Raw genomic sequence first — 15059 nt, forward strand, 5'->3', positions numbered from 1 at the left:
GCGCGCGCGAGAGCGTGCGCGAGAGCGAGCGCGAGAGAGAGCGAGATGCGAGAGCGAGAGCGAGAGCGAGAGCGAGCGAGAGCGAGAGCGAGCGAGAGCGAGAGCGAGAGCGAGCGCGCGCGAGAGCGAGAGCGAGCGAGAGCGAGAGCGAGAGCGAGCGCGCGCGAGAGCGAGAGCGAGAGCGAGAGAGAGAGCGCGCGCGAGAGAGAGCGCGCGCGAGAGCGAGAGAGAGCGCGCGCGAGAGCGAGAGAGAGCGCGCGCGAGAGCGAGAGAGAGCGCGCGCGAGAGCGAGAGAGAGCGCGCGCGCGAGAGCGAGAGAGAGCGAGCGCGCGAGAGAGAGAGAGAGAGCGAGCGCGCGAGAGCGAGAGAGAGCGCGCGAGAGAGAGAGCGAGCGCGCGAGAGAGAGAGCGAGCGAGAGAGCGAGCGCGCGAGAGAGCGAGCGCGCGAGAGAGAGAGCGCGCGAGAGAGAGAGCGCGCGAGAGAGAGAGAGAGAGCGAGCGCGCGAGAGCGAGAGAGAGAGAGAGAGAGCGAGCGCGCGCGCGCGAGAGCGAGCGCGCGCGAGAGCGAGAGCGAGAGAGAGCGCGCGCGAGAGCGAGAGCGAGAGAGAGCGCGCGCGAGAGAGAGCGCGCGCGAGAGCGAGAGAGAGCGCGCGCGAGAGCGAGAGAGAGCGTGCGCGAGAGCGAGAGAGAGCGCGCGCGAGAGCGAGAGAGAGCGCGCGCGAGAGCGAGAGAGAGCGAGCGCGCGAGAGAGAGAGAGAGCGAGCGCGCGAGAGAGAGAGCGAGCGCGCGAGAGAGAGAGCGAGCGAGAGAGCGAGCGTGCGAGAGAGCGAGCGCGCGAGAGAGAGAGAGCGCGCGAGAGAGAGAGAGAGAGCGAGCGCGCGAGAGCGAGAGAGAGAGAGAGAGAGCGAGCGTGCGAGAGAGAGAGCGCGCGAGAGAGCGAGCGCGCGAGAGAGAGAGCGCGCGAGAGAGAGAGAGTGCGCGAGAGAGAGAGCGCGCGAGAGAGAGAGCGCGCGAGAGAGAGAGCGCGCGAGAGAGAGAGCGCGCGAGAGAGAGAGCGCGCGAGAGAGAGAGCGCGCGAGAGAGAGAGCGCGCGAGAGAGAACGCTCAACCGTAGCGCGCCGCCGACCGCCCAACTGCACCGGGCTGGTCGATTATTGTGACAGAGCCGTCGCTGAAATTTAGAAGATATTTTTAAAGTCCTGATGTACTTTCTAAAATTTAAGTGGACCTCAGTGCGCACTGCGCAGGGAGCTTAATTTGGTGCGGTCGCGCAACCGCAGCGCGCCGGGCGCTCACTGTCGCATTGCTTAAAGAGCGCCTTTGTGTTTTAGGATGAACAGCAGAGAAAAGGAACAAGGCAAAGTGTTGTGAAATAAAATATTACCTGTAATACGCATTTTGTTATTTGCTGATTGAAACTGCTAATTAAACTGTGAATTGAAACTAATAGGAAGAAAACAACTCTCGCTCTTTATATAGCTGACGTGTCTTGCGCATCCGTTCTGTGCATTTTATTTCACAACACTTTGCCTTTCTTCTCTGCTGTTCACTTCAAACACGCTCCATGCGACCGCAATGCTCTCGTATCAGACGCTTGCTCGATCACCTGCTCGTTTGCTGTCCCGTGCGCGCACGAAGCGCGGTGGTGCGTTTACGGGCAGTCGGAGAAATCAACGCCAACAAAAAAAATTACATCCAGCCTAGTTAAGACCATACCAAAGACTATAAAAATGGGACCCATTGCCTCCCTGCGTGTGTGACGATCATTGGGACTTAAAAAAAAAAAAAAAAATAATGTTTTTTTTTTTTTGTACCCATGTATAATGCGCACCCCAGATTTTAGGACAATAAATTAGTTAAATTTTGCGCACTATACACGGAAAAAAAACGGTATATATATATTATATATATATATATATATATATATATATATATATATATAATATATATATATATATATAATATATATATATAATATATATAATATATCAGGGCTGTAGACTCGGTCGGATTTTTGCACCGAGTCCGGCCTCTTGACCATGAGTCCGAGTCCGGCTGTCCATTTTTTCTGTTAATTCATGTGACTGCTTAGTCTTTATTCAAAGCTAATTTAGATCAAAATCTAAATAATTACAACAGTTTTGTGATGGCTTTGTCTTTATTAAACATAAACGAATACAATAAACAGATACTTTCAAGTTTTAATCATTAATTACATCATTATAGCTCAGACATTTATCTAAACACAAATAATTAGTGACGACCCCTTATTTGGAAAGCGAAAAACCATGTCGTACGGCGTCAGCACTATGTTGTTTTCAATAAAAACATGAAGAACTCATGTTTGCGTCAGTGAATTTTAATTTTTATAAAGGATTATTCTCATTTGATGTCTTTAAATTCATCCGCGTTCTGCCATTGAAGCGGGGTGCATTCAAAGACCGCTGCTCCTGCTGTGCTGGTCAAGCCCCTGTCTTCAAGCTCCTTCAACAGTGCATCTTTTCCATGCTTGGTAGAGGTCTCACTTGTAAAGTATCTGAAACAGACATAGAACAGCTTAGGCTAAATATGAAAATATTGATCAAATTATAAACCCCATTGTTAACATATGTGATCTGACAGTGAAACTTGAGACAGATCAAAATAATATACGAATACTGTAATAACATAATTAGTGTATAAGAATGCATTTTTTTAATGTTATACTCAAATGCATGTCAAAGCATCTTCACATTCACATGTTAAACCAGTGGTCACCAAACTACGGCCCGCGGGCCGGATACGGCCCACGGGACCGTTTAATCCGGCCCGCCAACCCTGAACAAATTGTATTAAACTTTTTTTTGGGGTAATTTTGCCTGCAATGACTGCGTTCCCCCAGTAGATGGGGAAGCGCTCGCCTACGCATTAACTACCGGAAGCCGTGTCAGAAAGCTCGGTGCACACTCACAAGTGCGTGTACGTACTCAGTAGTACGGACATGGCGCACTCGCGCTCTATTTGTATCAGTCCCGAATTTAGAGCGTGGGCTGTGACGACAGCATTCTTGTAATTCGCGCGCTGAGCTTTCAGATGCAGTTTTGCGCTAAAGCCACCCACAAACCTTCCCCTGGAATCCTCCCATTAAAATGAGTCGCCCAAGAAAAAACAAGGTGGACACAGTGCCGAGCGTTTTAAAGAGAGTGGCCAATTTGGCTCGACGTACGCGATGTGACGTTCAGCCACATGAACGTCAACATCAACCCGTCACAGATCGAGGTAAACGGACCAACACCTCGGATCTCGCCTAAGAATTGCCACAACAAATTTTACTCCAGACTATGACGCACTAGCAAACTTTGACAAAAAAGACAGCGGTGTCTACAAGCCTACTGGAACCTACAAAAGGTCTATAAGGAAGGAACACAAGAACTTTAAGAGACTGCTCATATGTGTCAGAGAGATTCTGCTCTGACAACTGAGCTGAACTTTTATCTGTTAAGATTGTGCATGGCACAACAGAAAGTTAATGTTCCATGGCTTTTTTTTCTATGAAGAACCCAGAGAGAGTTATTTAGTTATTTATTTCCTGTTTTTTCTGTGAAGAAGTCAGAGAGGGTTATTTAGTTATTATTTATTTCATTAATAGTGTTATTATTTGTTTCCTGACTTATTTTCTGTAAAGAACCTGGAAAGGGTTATTAAATAACCGTTATTTGGTTATGTGTGGCTATCTGGAAAACAATAAAAATGTTAAGCTCCCCTACGATCGTCACACTTTTTCTGTTACAAACTGACACCGGCCCCCCATCAGAGAAGGGAAAAGTTATGTGGCCCTCACAGGAAAAGGTTTGGGGACCCCCGTGTTAAACACTTTGCAACGTGACCCCAGTGACGGACAGTTTTTCTATGGGTGTACAGTTAATGGGAACGTTCAAATTAGCTCATGTGAATAAATAAACTCTGGTTAGATCGCTGACAAGCTTGAAAGCTAGTTTAGCAGTTTACTAACGTTGCATAGCAACTGCAGGCAGCCGGAAACTACTTTCTTGTCAATGACTCGTAATGTAGGCTAATTGTTATTAAATAAAACCGTTTTTATTGGATTGTGTCTATAACTTTGATATTGCCATACTTGGTATCTGTTATATAAAAGAAATAACTCACTTCAGACCGTGATATGTTGTGATTATATCACAGCTAATAGCTCACGGCCTGTTGAGTATGTTAGCTTAAAATATCTTGCCTGTCCTTATATATTGGGTCCAACAAAGTGGCCAGGGCGTACAGAGGCTCATCTTCTACTGAGTCAAAACGTTGTTTGACAGCTTGGAGCAGGGTCTTTTTCATCGTTTTAATGCCAGCATCTGCCTCGTCTTCCTTGGTCAGGATGCGCTTGAGGACAGTGATGGCTGGAATGACATCAGCAGTGGAGGCGGTAGATGAGCTTATTTTCCTGGTCAGCTCTTCAAATGGTTCCAAAACAGTGCTAGTTTTCTCCAGCAAGGCCCACTGGTTAGCAGTCAGTGTTGGCAACATAGGCACCTAGTGCGCGCTTCTGTTCCACCGGACTCTGTATCATGAAGTAGGTGCTGTTCCATCTTGTTCTGACGTCTTGTTGTAAGCGTTTAGGTTGCATTTGCATCTGGAGTTGGACGTCATATAGGCGTGAATAAGCAAGTGGAGAATGTTTGAAATGTTTCACAATCTGTCGGCCGTTTGCAATTGCATCGCTCACACTTCGCTGAGACAGTAGCCCCTCGTTAACAACAAGCTGTAGTGTGTGAGCAAAACAGCCCAAGCTGCACACTCCCATTTTTTCCATGGCCTTTTTCATATTGCTGGCATTGTCCCTGAGTATGACATGCACTTTGTTGAGCGGAATATTCCACTTATCAAGCATTGCCTTAGTGGCAGTCGAAATTGTGTCACCGTTGTGTGCTCCGGGGAAGTTTTTAGCTTGCAGCACGGCACTGCGAGGGGTGTGATTCCTGTCTAACCAGTGCACAGTTAAACTCAACATAGACACCTCCGAGCTCCAGGTATCAGTTGTGAAGCTCATGGCATCTACGGACATCTCTTAATTCTTGTGACAAGTATTCGCACACTTTCTCATACATTTCTGACAGTGCGGTCTCAGAAAAATACTTGCGCGATGGCAAATTGTACTGTGGCTCCAGGTGCTTAAGTAAACGCCGGAAGCCCTCGTTTTCAACAACACTCATCGGTTGTCCATCCAAAACCATGAATTCCAGCACTTTCTCAGTAATTCTCATAGCTTTTGCGCTATTGCCTGGGAATTTCTCCCGTCTTTGCAGTGCATCTGCTAACGTTAACTGCTGTGTAGGTCCACCTCCCGCTCCATTTGATCTGCTGAACTGCTGGTGCTCCGTTGCGTGGTGTTTCTGGAGATGCTTAATTAAATTGGTAGTACTATAACTGGCAGTACTACCACCACCTCTGGCAACATTAGCTTTGCAGACATTACAAACTGCCGTCGAGCTAGTTGGCGTGTTCAGTTTAAAGTACCTCCACACAGCTGACTCTTTTGTTCGCTCCATGTTTGCGTTTGTTTAGAAAACTCGTGGCATGCGGCACACGTGCTGCTGACGTATGACGTAGCCCGCGTCCCGCGGCACACGTGCTGCTGACGTATGACGTAGCCAATAGCGTCCCAATAGATTAAAGAAAGGATCGGCTCACAGATCGGCTGCATTTTCCAATACCCGATCCATCAATTTTGTTGATATCTGGGCCGATATCGGATCGGTGCATCTCTGCTGCCTCCATATGATATCCGGTCTACGATGGAGATTAAAAAACAAACAATATTTGACAATAACACACCATCAAGGATTGCACCATCGCATCAAACGATGTGTCGTCAATTATGAATTTTACTGACTGTGTTGGGCAGGATGGCTGAATGTGATGCGCGATTGACAACAAACAAGAAGAAAGGTGTGATTTCAAGTTTTATTTCGAGGGAGATTTTCTTCAAAAATTGTTGTACCCATGCATAATGCGCACCCGAGATTTTAGGACAATAAATTAATTAAATTTTGCGCATTATGCACAGAAAAAGACGGTACATATACATACATATATATATATATATATATCTCTGTAAATGGTCTACATTTGTCTCCTGTCAGTGCAATGGCCTCAGCGTGGACTTCAATAACTGGAAAGATTGGGAAGAAGACTCCGAAGAAGACTTAAACAGTTTTGACAAGTTCTCAGAGGTAACAGCCTATAGATGACACACGCGCACATGCACACAGTAATAAACATGGAATGATCTTATTTCTAGATGATGAACACCATGGGAAGCGATGATCTACCTGACCTAGACTGTGCTGATGATGAGGTGGGTCTCTTTTTTTAGTTTATACTTGTATTATTATGATCGCACTAATTCTTCCGTAACAAATTTCCATTCTGTTATTTTGCACCAAAATTCTTCAATACGGGCTTGCACAGAGAGCCAGAGCTTCCTGTAACTGATGCTAAGCTCCTTTACTGACAGCAATGTTTAATGTTTGCAACTTTCCTTCTCTAAAACAATATTTTATACAATTCAATCAGTGTTTAAAGAGAGGCAGGGTAAAGAGAGCCCAACATTGGCACTTATGTTATAGAACTGTATTAAAAAATGATGTCAGTGCTATAATTCCCCCCCTGAAAAAAACTCAGATCAGATTTAACGGTATTTATGAACACAAGGGTGGTACACTTACTGATACCCTTTTTTTGGGTGTAGTCTGCTTGATTTGACACATCAGCCTGACGACGTCACGAAAAGAAGAGATCCCAATTTCTCCATTGGAAATCATTGTAAAGACTATCACTTAAAACGTACATAAACAACTATCAATTGGTACCAAAATTTGCATGGACCTCTCTACTTATGTCTATTTCAACATATTAAAAGTATTAATGTTTCTGTGGCCGATTTTAGAGAAATGAGCAGCCTATCAGCAGCTGAAATTCCCAGCCACATTTATTTCCTTTCACCAGTCACCAACATTTGCAAACACGAAATGTTCCGATAGGCTGTATGTAAGCTGAATCGTTCATACATCGTTTTGTAGTCAATTGAAATTTGTAAGGGTTCATGCAACTTACATTTCCCATGAAGTACTTGTATGTATGAAGTATGGGGTACCGCCTCCGCCGCATATCCCAAAAGGATGCTCTTTAAACGCCACATTCAGCTGAAGGGTTGGCCTCCTCACTGGAAGTACAGTGCTCCCAATCGTTCCAACAAGCCGACCTCCGGGCGTTGTGACGCGGTCTATGGCGAGTCTCCTGGCTGAGTCGGGACCTGGCTGACACATTGGTGTGTGCAAATTTCCATTTTTAGTCTCTGGGATTCTTTTTTTTATCCACTTCTTGTTGGCATTCTGCAGTCGACCTGGAGTGCCACTGACGCATCAGAAAACTCAATCCATGCACCAAAAAGCAATGACGAGTACGTGAGCGCATTGCAAGGATTACGTGGAAGCAAAAAAAAAAAAAAGACAATGCATAATTAAATGTCGAAAAGAAGGCAATGTGAAAAGTGTTCATTTAAAAAAAAAAAAGTCGCACACTTTTGCATTTGTTGCATCAGCAAAGTTTTGTGATGAAATCATTAATTAGTGAGTTTTCTGACTGTGTGAGTGGTCATTGAACGCACCCCGGGTCGACTGCAGAACGCAAACGAGGAGAAGAAAAGTAAAGAAACCTAGTGACTAAAAATGGAAAAGCAGACCGCAGCAAAACGTGAAGTTTTTAAGGGATATTGTGAGAAGGAAAGGCTTGTCCATTTTGTTGGGCAGGGAGCATATGTAGATTTGTGAGATAAAACGATTGGAGCAAAGTTTGAAGGCCTCAATACGGAAGCTTAACCAGCGCACCACTGCAACCAGCGCACCACTGCTCCTCTGATGAGTATCTATAAAAAACTTGGATTTGTTAAAGTTAGTGTGAAAAAAGGTTTTCAGTTGACTCTCAAATGCTAAAAAGATGATTTAAAAAAAACAGGCAAAGATGATCAAAAACAGGCAATAGTAGAGCGTGTGTAAGCACCATCTTGATATTGTAAACTTATGAGCACAAGCTCTGCTTCCTCCTCGTCCTTTTCAAGCATTCTTTGTTTTTTTCCTTTTTTTTCTTTTTTGTGACTTAAATATAACACTTTAAAGTGTTATTTTCTTTTTTATTTTCCTCTTTTAATGTTTTAAATATGTTTGAAATAAAGGTCAATCAATTAATGAATCAATCAATGAATGAATCAATCAACGAATCAATCAATGAATCAATCAATGAATCAATCAATCAAAACAAATGCACATTAATTTTTTATTGTATATTAGGATTGCTCCACAAACCCCATCAAAAAGCACACAATATCCTTCCTGGAAAGTTTGAGAAAATACATTTTTATCAATCGGCCATTAAAAAGGGCTTGCAAGGCCCCATTCATCATTGCTTGCATGTTGAAGTAATATCAGAATAAGAATGGATACTGCCATTGTGCAGTGTACGGTACAGTGAAATTGGGATTATTGCTCACGTTCTGTTAAATTTAATTGTCTCTTACAGCACAATACTGCAGACAGCGACAACGAACGTATGTATTGTATTTAATTTCTTCATGCATCTGACACAAATTGACTTTTCTCCATCTGAAGTGTTGTTCAAGGCATTTTCTGCACTTATTTATTGTGCAGCCCTGATTGAAACTATTGATGTTTTTGTTTCCCCTCCCCAAGAAATGCCTGACCTTGAATAGTGTAAAAGATGGTTGAAGATGGCGATATAGAGAGAGAAGACCAAAGAAGGTCCTAAATCGGACTGAAACCACCACAACACAGGAGGTGTGTTTCTCTTCTCTTTTTTTTGCTGGACTCTCATTGTTGTGTTACATTCTTCTCCATTCACTTACATGAGTGCACGGGAAAGGATTTCGTACCCCTACCTTTTAACATTTCAGTCAAAATGCTCCTTTTCCAGTGGATGTTTTTTTAAAGATCACATTTCTCTTTTAATGTTTTGTAGTGCAAATTGCACTTAATATATTATGAGAATGCTCTACCTTATTTGTATGGAAACATATACAAATATTTAACATAATTCATTTCAGCCAATGCAATAAATAGGTTCTTGTGCAAATGGCATTCTATGTTGTGAGTGGTTTTGGCAAACTTTATTTCACTTTGGTGCACTTTGAAATAAATACAAAAACAACCAATGCTTCCATTTGACTGAATATTTGGGGTTGTGGAAGTTCAATCGAGATGTGTTCATTTGAAACACTATGACTGATTTCTTGTGGTTTGTACTGCTGGATTCACTCAGTTTATAATAACCTTAACTCAGTCATGTCAAACAAAGTCTCGCTGACTAAAACCGTGTTTCCCAACCACTGGTGTGTCGTGAGAGATGTTCAGCTGTGCCGTGGGAAATTGTCCAACATTAATTACGGAGCGCATTGTAAACAGGATCGCCAAACCACTGGTCAGTTAGCTTGCTCGCTTGCTAATTGTGCATGCGTAGCAAATCGGAGAATCTTGAGATTTCATGTCGTGGCATCGGCACATACTCAGTTTATGTGGGTGTTGCTGTGTGCTTTTACTAACAGTGACACTATGACGGCTGTGGTGCATTTTCGGTCCGATGGAAATCAGAGCATGTAGTTCAATGGGAAAACCTGGATTGTTCATTTTTTGCCAACATAAAATACACAGTCAAGTCGAGACACCTCGACTGTGATAGCACTCAGCCGCTGTCAGAACAGCAGAGCGTCTTTAAAAGTGACTTTGTTCTTATTGTTGCAATATTTATAGAGCTAGTCTAAAGCAGTAAACAAAGTCATATTGATTCTTTTGGATTTTGATCACAATCACTTTCAATAGTTTATTCCTTACACTTTCTAAAACCTTTTTTCAAAAACTCACTTTTATTTACAAAAGAAATACAATTTAAAGAATATTTAGTATTTATTTTTGTTCAATTATTCGACTCTCTATACATATATAGGAATATAATTTTGCGTCTTTTGTTGTAATTTAATTGATTTTAATATAGAAGCTGGTGTAACACTTAACAGATTTTTGTTGGTGGTGTGCCTCGAGATTTTTTCCAATGAAAAGGTGTGCCGTCAACGAAAAAAGGTTGGGGAAAAACTGGACTAAAATACATTTTCATATCATTTATCCAACCACGACAGCGACATGCATGGGTTTTTCACGGCCAAACCACTTCAGTTGACAGCTTTTTTTTATTGAAGTATAGTTTGCCCATAATAGTGTGTTGATCTGAAATAGCTGTGGTTTTGATCCAGTTTTGATATTCATATTGTATTCATAATTTTTATTTTACATAATCAAAACTCACAATGATCCCAGAATGAGTTTAGCGATAACGATCAGTGCTGATTTGAACAACTATCCATCCATCCATCCATCCATCCATCCATCCATCCATCCATCCATCCATCCATCCATCCATCCATCCATCCATCCATCCATCCATCCATTATCAGCACCACATATCCTCACAAGGGTCCGAGCCGACTTTCTGCAGCTATTAGACCACATATAGTTTTGATTGATTGATGTTCATATATATATAAGACTCACTGGACTATAAACTGCAGATGTTTTAAATAAAATGTCCTTATCTCCATTACATGCTGTTGGAATAATTCCCGTTTCTACCCAAATTGTTATTTCTAAAAAGGTGCATATTTTTTGGGTCCTTAGGTGTCCCTAAGTACGAATATGCCGCGCTTTTTTGGTTATGACGTCGCGTATACGAAATATGCGGCATCTATATATAGACTATGTGCTGATACGTGCACAAAAATCGGAGCATTCTGACGATTTGCAAGTGTAACGTGATGTAATTTATTTGAATGTTCAGAGATAGTTGTGTTTTATACGTAACAGCTGTCTGCAACATGACAGGGACCATTTCCACAATTTTCAACGGGCGTGCATGTGCAACGGCGGCCGTCATCCCCAGGGTATGGGGACCAGCCGTAAGAAAATGCCAAAGTGTCTATGAACACAAGTGGCTTTCATAGCCGTATTTATTTGCAACAAACTTTCAACAACAAACTTTCAAACTTGCGGTACCATAAACGCAGATATAAACTGTAACTCAGGAGTGATGATGTTCAGCCTTGCGCTGCCACTTCCGGTCAGAAAACGGATCACGCGACCAGTGCTTCTCACACATTTTATTCCGGCTGGTGGTAAGCACGGAAACACTTCACAGTGCACAGTGCCACGCGGCACTTGGAGCACGCACTGGACGGACGCGACTTGCAAGTCGGCAGTGCGCAATTTCGGCCTTGCGCCGCCACTTCCGGCCAGTGCTCCACGGTGTCAAAGCGGGAGTCATCGGCAACTGCGCACACGCGCGGTCTGCCCGATCTCCGAGCTCGAGTGGCGCCTGGTGCTGCAACCAGAGTTTGGGCCACCTTGCGTCGGAACTCCAGCAGAGACATCCCGCCGTGCTCATCCAGCCGGTGCAGCACCCATGCATTGAAGACGGCCGTGTCCAGCATCCAGCATCCAGGTGAATATCGGCCACCACCACTTCTTCCGGCGCATGTTGATGCGGTAGAGCTCGATGCTCTGGTCGGCGCGGTCCGTGCCGCCCATGCTGCGGTTGTACAGCTGGACAACAAATGGCTGGTCCACTGCCACCTTCTTCTTCTCCTGCCTTGACCAGCGTGACACCTTCTGCAGAGGATGCTCAGCGGCGAGGGTGGAGGCGATGGTGACCACGGCGTTATCCTTCCACCGAGTGAGCGCAATCTTGTTTGCCGTGTCGTACACGACAGACACGGCACCACGCGGCTTCCTCTTCATAGCCTTCTGATCTGTGATCGGGCAAGAGCGCGGGATGCGGTTTTCTTGGATCGTCCCCGTGCAAGCGTAGCCCCGCCTGCGCAGCTCTGCAACTAGCGGGAGGCCGGTGAAGTAGTTGTCTATGTATATGCGTAGCGGAAGTGCACGCACAGCATCGGGGAGGTTGTCCAGAAGTCGAAGGAGCGTGCCACCGCCCTTGCCGAACTTGCATTCCACTTCAGAGGCATCTACACTCGCCCCCTGGTAGATGTCGAAGTGGAGCAGGAAGCCGTTGGTCCCACTGTTCAGGCACCAGGCCTTGTAGCCGAACCGCACCGGCTTGTTTCAGATTGCTTGCTTGCATCCGTGTCTTCCAAAGTATTCAATCATTGCCTCGTCCAGATCAAGATTGCAGTCCATTGGATACGCCTCCCCGAACCGAGCGTTGAGGATGTCCATCATGGGACGCAGCTTTGTCATCCGGTTGCTGCTGTTCTGGCGCGTGTTGTCGGCACAGTGAATGTAGCGGATGATCTCCTCTAACCTGTTGCGTGACATGGCCCCAGCGACGAGGGCGCAATGGAGATCTTCATCTGTGTTCCAGTAGTGTCGGCGACTAGGGAGCTGGTGGTAATCCGAGAGCAGCAAGATCCCCACCACGCGCTTCAATTCTCCGATGGTGAGCTGGAAGTTGGAGTCAGTCACCGCCGCATACTTGATGGTCTCTCAAACAAGGTGAGGATATACATCAGAAAGGAAGAAGTCCAGCTTCTGAACTGCGCTCTTTCCAACCAAAATTGTGGGGACGGCGAGAGGCCTGGCGTCAGGGAATTTTGTCAGGCGCGTTTTACTGTTGGTCCAATTGTAGTCCAACGCATCTTTCTGCGAGCGTTTCTTTGAGGTGGAGGCCTGTTGGGGCTCCTCTTCTTCCTCAGTGTCGCCATCATCATCATCTCCGATCACACGTCCGTCGGTGAGGACCACAACGGCGGGAGCGCTAAGCTGCCGTCCCGAGAGATTATTGAACATTCCTCCGCAGTCTTCCTCGCCCGTGTCTTCGTCAGACTCGAAACTGACCACGGGTGGAGCAATAAAGATTTTATCCACAACTGCGTCCTCATCTTCGATTGCATCGAAGACCTCCATCGCCGACTGTGTACCCATAGACGCGGAAAGTCTATGTATAGATGTTTCGCATAAAACAATACATAGAGGAAATACATTAGGGCGAATCATCACTGCAATCACATATGTCAATAACCATTATATGATAATTGTTCCCTAAAAGTTTCACCCTGCTATCTCGAGTCTATCATAATTTCCCGGAGCTCACCTTTTTGCATCTTCCTTCGCGAATCGCGATCGTCCGGCTTCGCTCACTTAGCATGAGTGACTCATAAACTGGGAAAATGGCAGCGGTTCCGGGTTCGACAGGTCAAAGGTTGGTTATAACCGGATCCAATCGGCACGAATGCTTGTCGTCATTTGACGGCGTCGGAAGCTGCGGAAATTGGAGCGTCTACATGTAGACTGAAACGTTTCAGCCTTTAGTCTACAGCAAGCCTTGGCCTGCCAGACCTGGAGGCCTTGTCTTTAAGAGTTTATGACTTTCCTTTTATCTAGGTCAGGGGTCGGCAAACTTTTTGACTCGCGGGCCGAACTGGGTTCTAAATTTGGACTGGAGGGCCGAACCAGGAGCAGATGGACGTAGTGTTTGTGTGAAGTAATATAAGCGACCTGTAAAGGTCATTGCATAAAAGATTTTGGTAGGTAGTAAAGCATGGATATTCCAAACAAGTTTTTTTTTTTAAATAAATGCATTTATTAACAGCATTAAAAAAATAATAATAATTCACTAAAAAACTGCTATTGGTGATTCTCATAAAATACGACACTGTTATTATGAATAACAGTCTCCATCACTTCAGTGCCTGCAGGTCAGATTAATGAAAGATGTTTATCTTATGAGATCACATCAAACGGCAAACATTCTGACCAAATATATCATCTTAAAGAATCAGTGAAAGCATACACCCAAATAAAGTACCGTTTTTTTCCGTGTATAATGCGCAAAATTTAACTAATTTATTGTCCTAAAATCTGGGGTGCGCATTATACATGGGCAAAATTTTTTTAAATTTTGCTTTTTTAAATTTTTTATTTTTTTTATTTTTTTAAGAAAATCATGAACCAACAACAGGACTGACCGACAAAGTCGTGGAACAAAAAGACAGGGTGACATTACCAAAGACAGGAACAGAAACCAAACAGACATCATGACAGTAACACATGCAATGATCCGACGGTGAGCGAGGGGCAGACAGGACTAAAATACAAAACACGTTACATTGATTGAGGTGACACAGGAAGGGAGGGGCGACGCGAACAGAAACTATGGCAACCTAGACACATAGCAAAACTGGGGACGAGACGTGACAAATCTCCCTCGAAATAAAACTTGAAATCACCTTTCTTCTTGTTTGTTGTCAATCGCGCATCGCATTCAGCCATCCTGCCCAACACACTTAGTCAGTAAAATTCATAATTGACGACACATCGTTTGATGCGATGGTGAAATCCTTGATGGTGTGTTATTGTCAAATATTGTTTGTTTTCTAATCTCCATCGCGGACCGGACGTCATACGGAGGCCGCCATTACAGATGCGCAGAACGGATGCGCAAGACACGTCAGCTTATATAAAGAGCGAGAGTTGTTTTCTTTCTATTAGTTTCAATTCACAGTTTAATTAGCAGTTTCAATCAGCAAATAACAAAATGCGTATTACAGGTAATATTTTATTTTGCAACACTTTGCCTTGTTCCTTTCGTCTCTGCTGTTCACTTCAAACACGCTCCATACGACCGCAATGCTCTCGTATCAGACGCTTGCTCGATCACCTGCTCGTTTGCTGTCACAATGTACCCTACACAAATCCGAAACATTTGTTGCGGCTCCGAGTCACGACGAGGGGCAGGTTTTGGTTTCCAAGGGTGTTTTTATTCCTCTTCAACGTCTCTCCCATACAGAGCCGCCTTTTTCACGTCCGCACTGATCGCGGTGGTGCCTTTACGGGCAGTCGGAGAAATCAACGCCAACAAAAAAAATTACATCCAGCCTAGTTAAGACCATACCAAAGACTATAAAAATGGGACCCATTGCCTCCCTGCGTGTGTGACGATCATTGGGACTTAAAAAATGAATAAATAAATAAATAAAGTAAAATTGGGTGCGTA

The 15059-nt window shown here is 44.5% G+C and overlaps 2 protein-coding genes across 2 annotated transcripts in view; one reads left to right on the forward strand and one right to left on the reverse strand.

The window, feature by feature from the left end:
- Nucleotides 1–9216, forward strand: part of ptges3a (prostaglandin E synthase 3a (cytosolic)) — a 36784-nt gene extending 27568 nt beyond the window's left edge. Inside the window, exons 5-8 of the mRNA XM_061272728.1 lie at nucleotides 6134–6223; nucleotides 6292–6348; nucleotides 8568–8595; nucleotides 8738–9216. Coding sequence (XP_061128712.1) covers nucleotides 6134–6223; nucleotides 6292–6348; nucleotides 8568–8595; nucleotides 8738–8757 — 195 coding nt within the window. The 3' untranslated portion in view covers nucleotides 8758–9216. The remainder of the gene's footprint in view (nucleotides 1–6133; nucleotides 6224–6291; nucleotides 6349–8567; nucleotides 8596–8737) is intronic.
- A 2272-nt stretch (nucleotides 9217–11488) lies between these two features.
- Nucleotides 11489–12988, reverse strand: LOC133150160 (piggyBac transposable element-derived protein 2-like). Its single transcript, XM_061272505.1, has 3 exons — nucleotides 12617–12988; nucleotides 12218–12547; nucleotides 11489–12163 (listed from the first exon to the last, which is right to left on the reverse strand). Exons 1-3 carry the CDS (start codon nucleotides 12986–12988, stop codon nucleotides 11489–11491), a joined length of 1377 nt encoding a protein of 458 aa, XP_061128489.1.
- Between the last annotated feature and the right edge of the window lie 2071 nt (nucleotides 12989–15059).

Source organism: Syngnathus typhle, linkage group LG2 (genome assembly GCF_033458585.1).
Source record: "Syngnathus typhle isolate RoL2023-S1 ecotype Sweden linkage group LG2, RoL_Styp_1.0, whole genome shotgun sequence".
NCBI lineage: Eukaryota > Metazoa > Chordata > Actinopteri > Syngnathiformes > Syngnathidae > Syngnathus > Syngnathus typhle.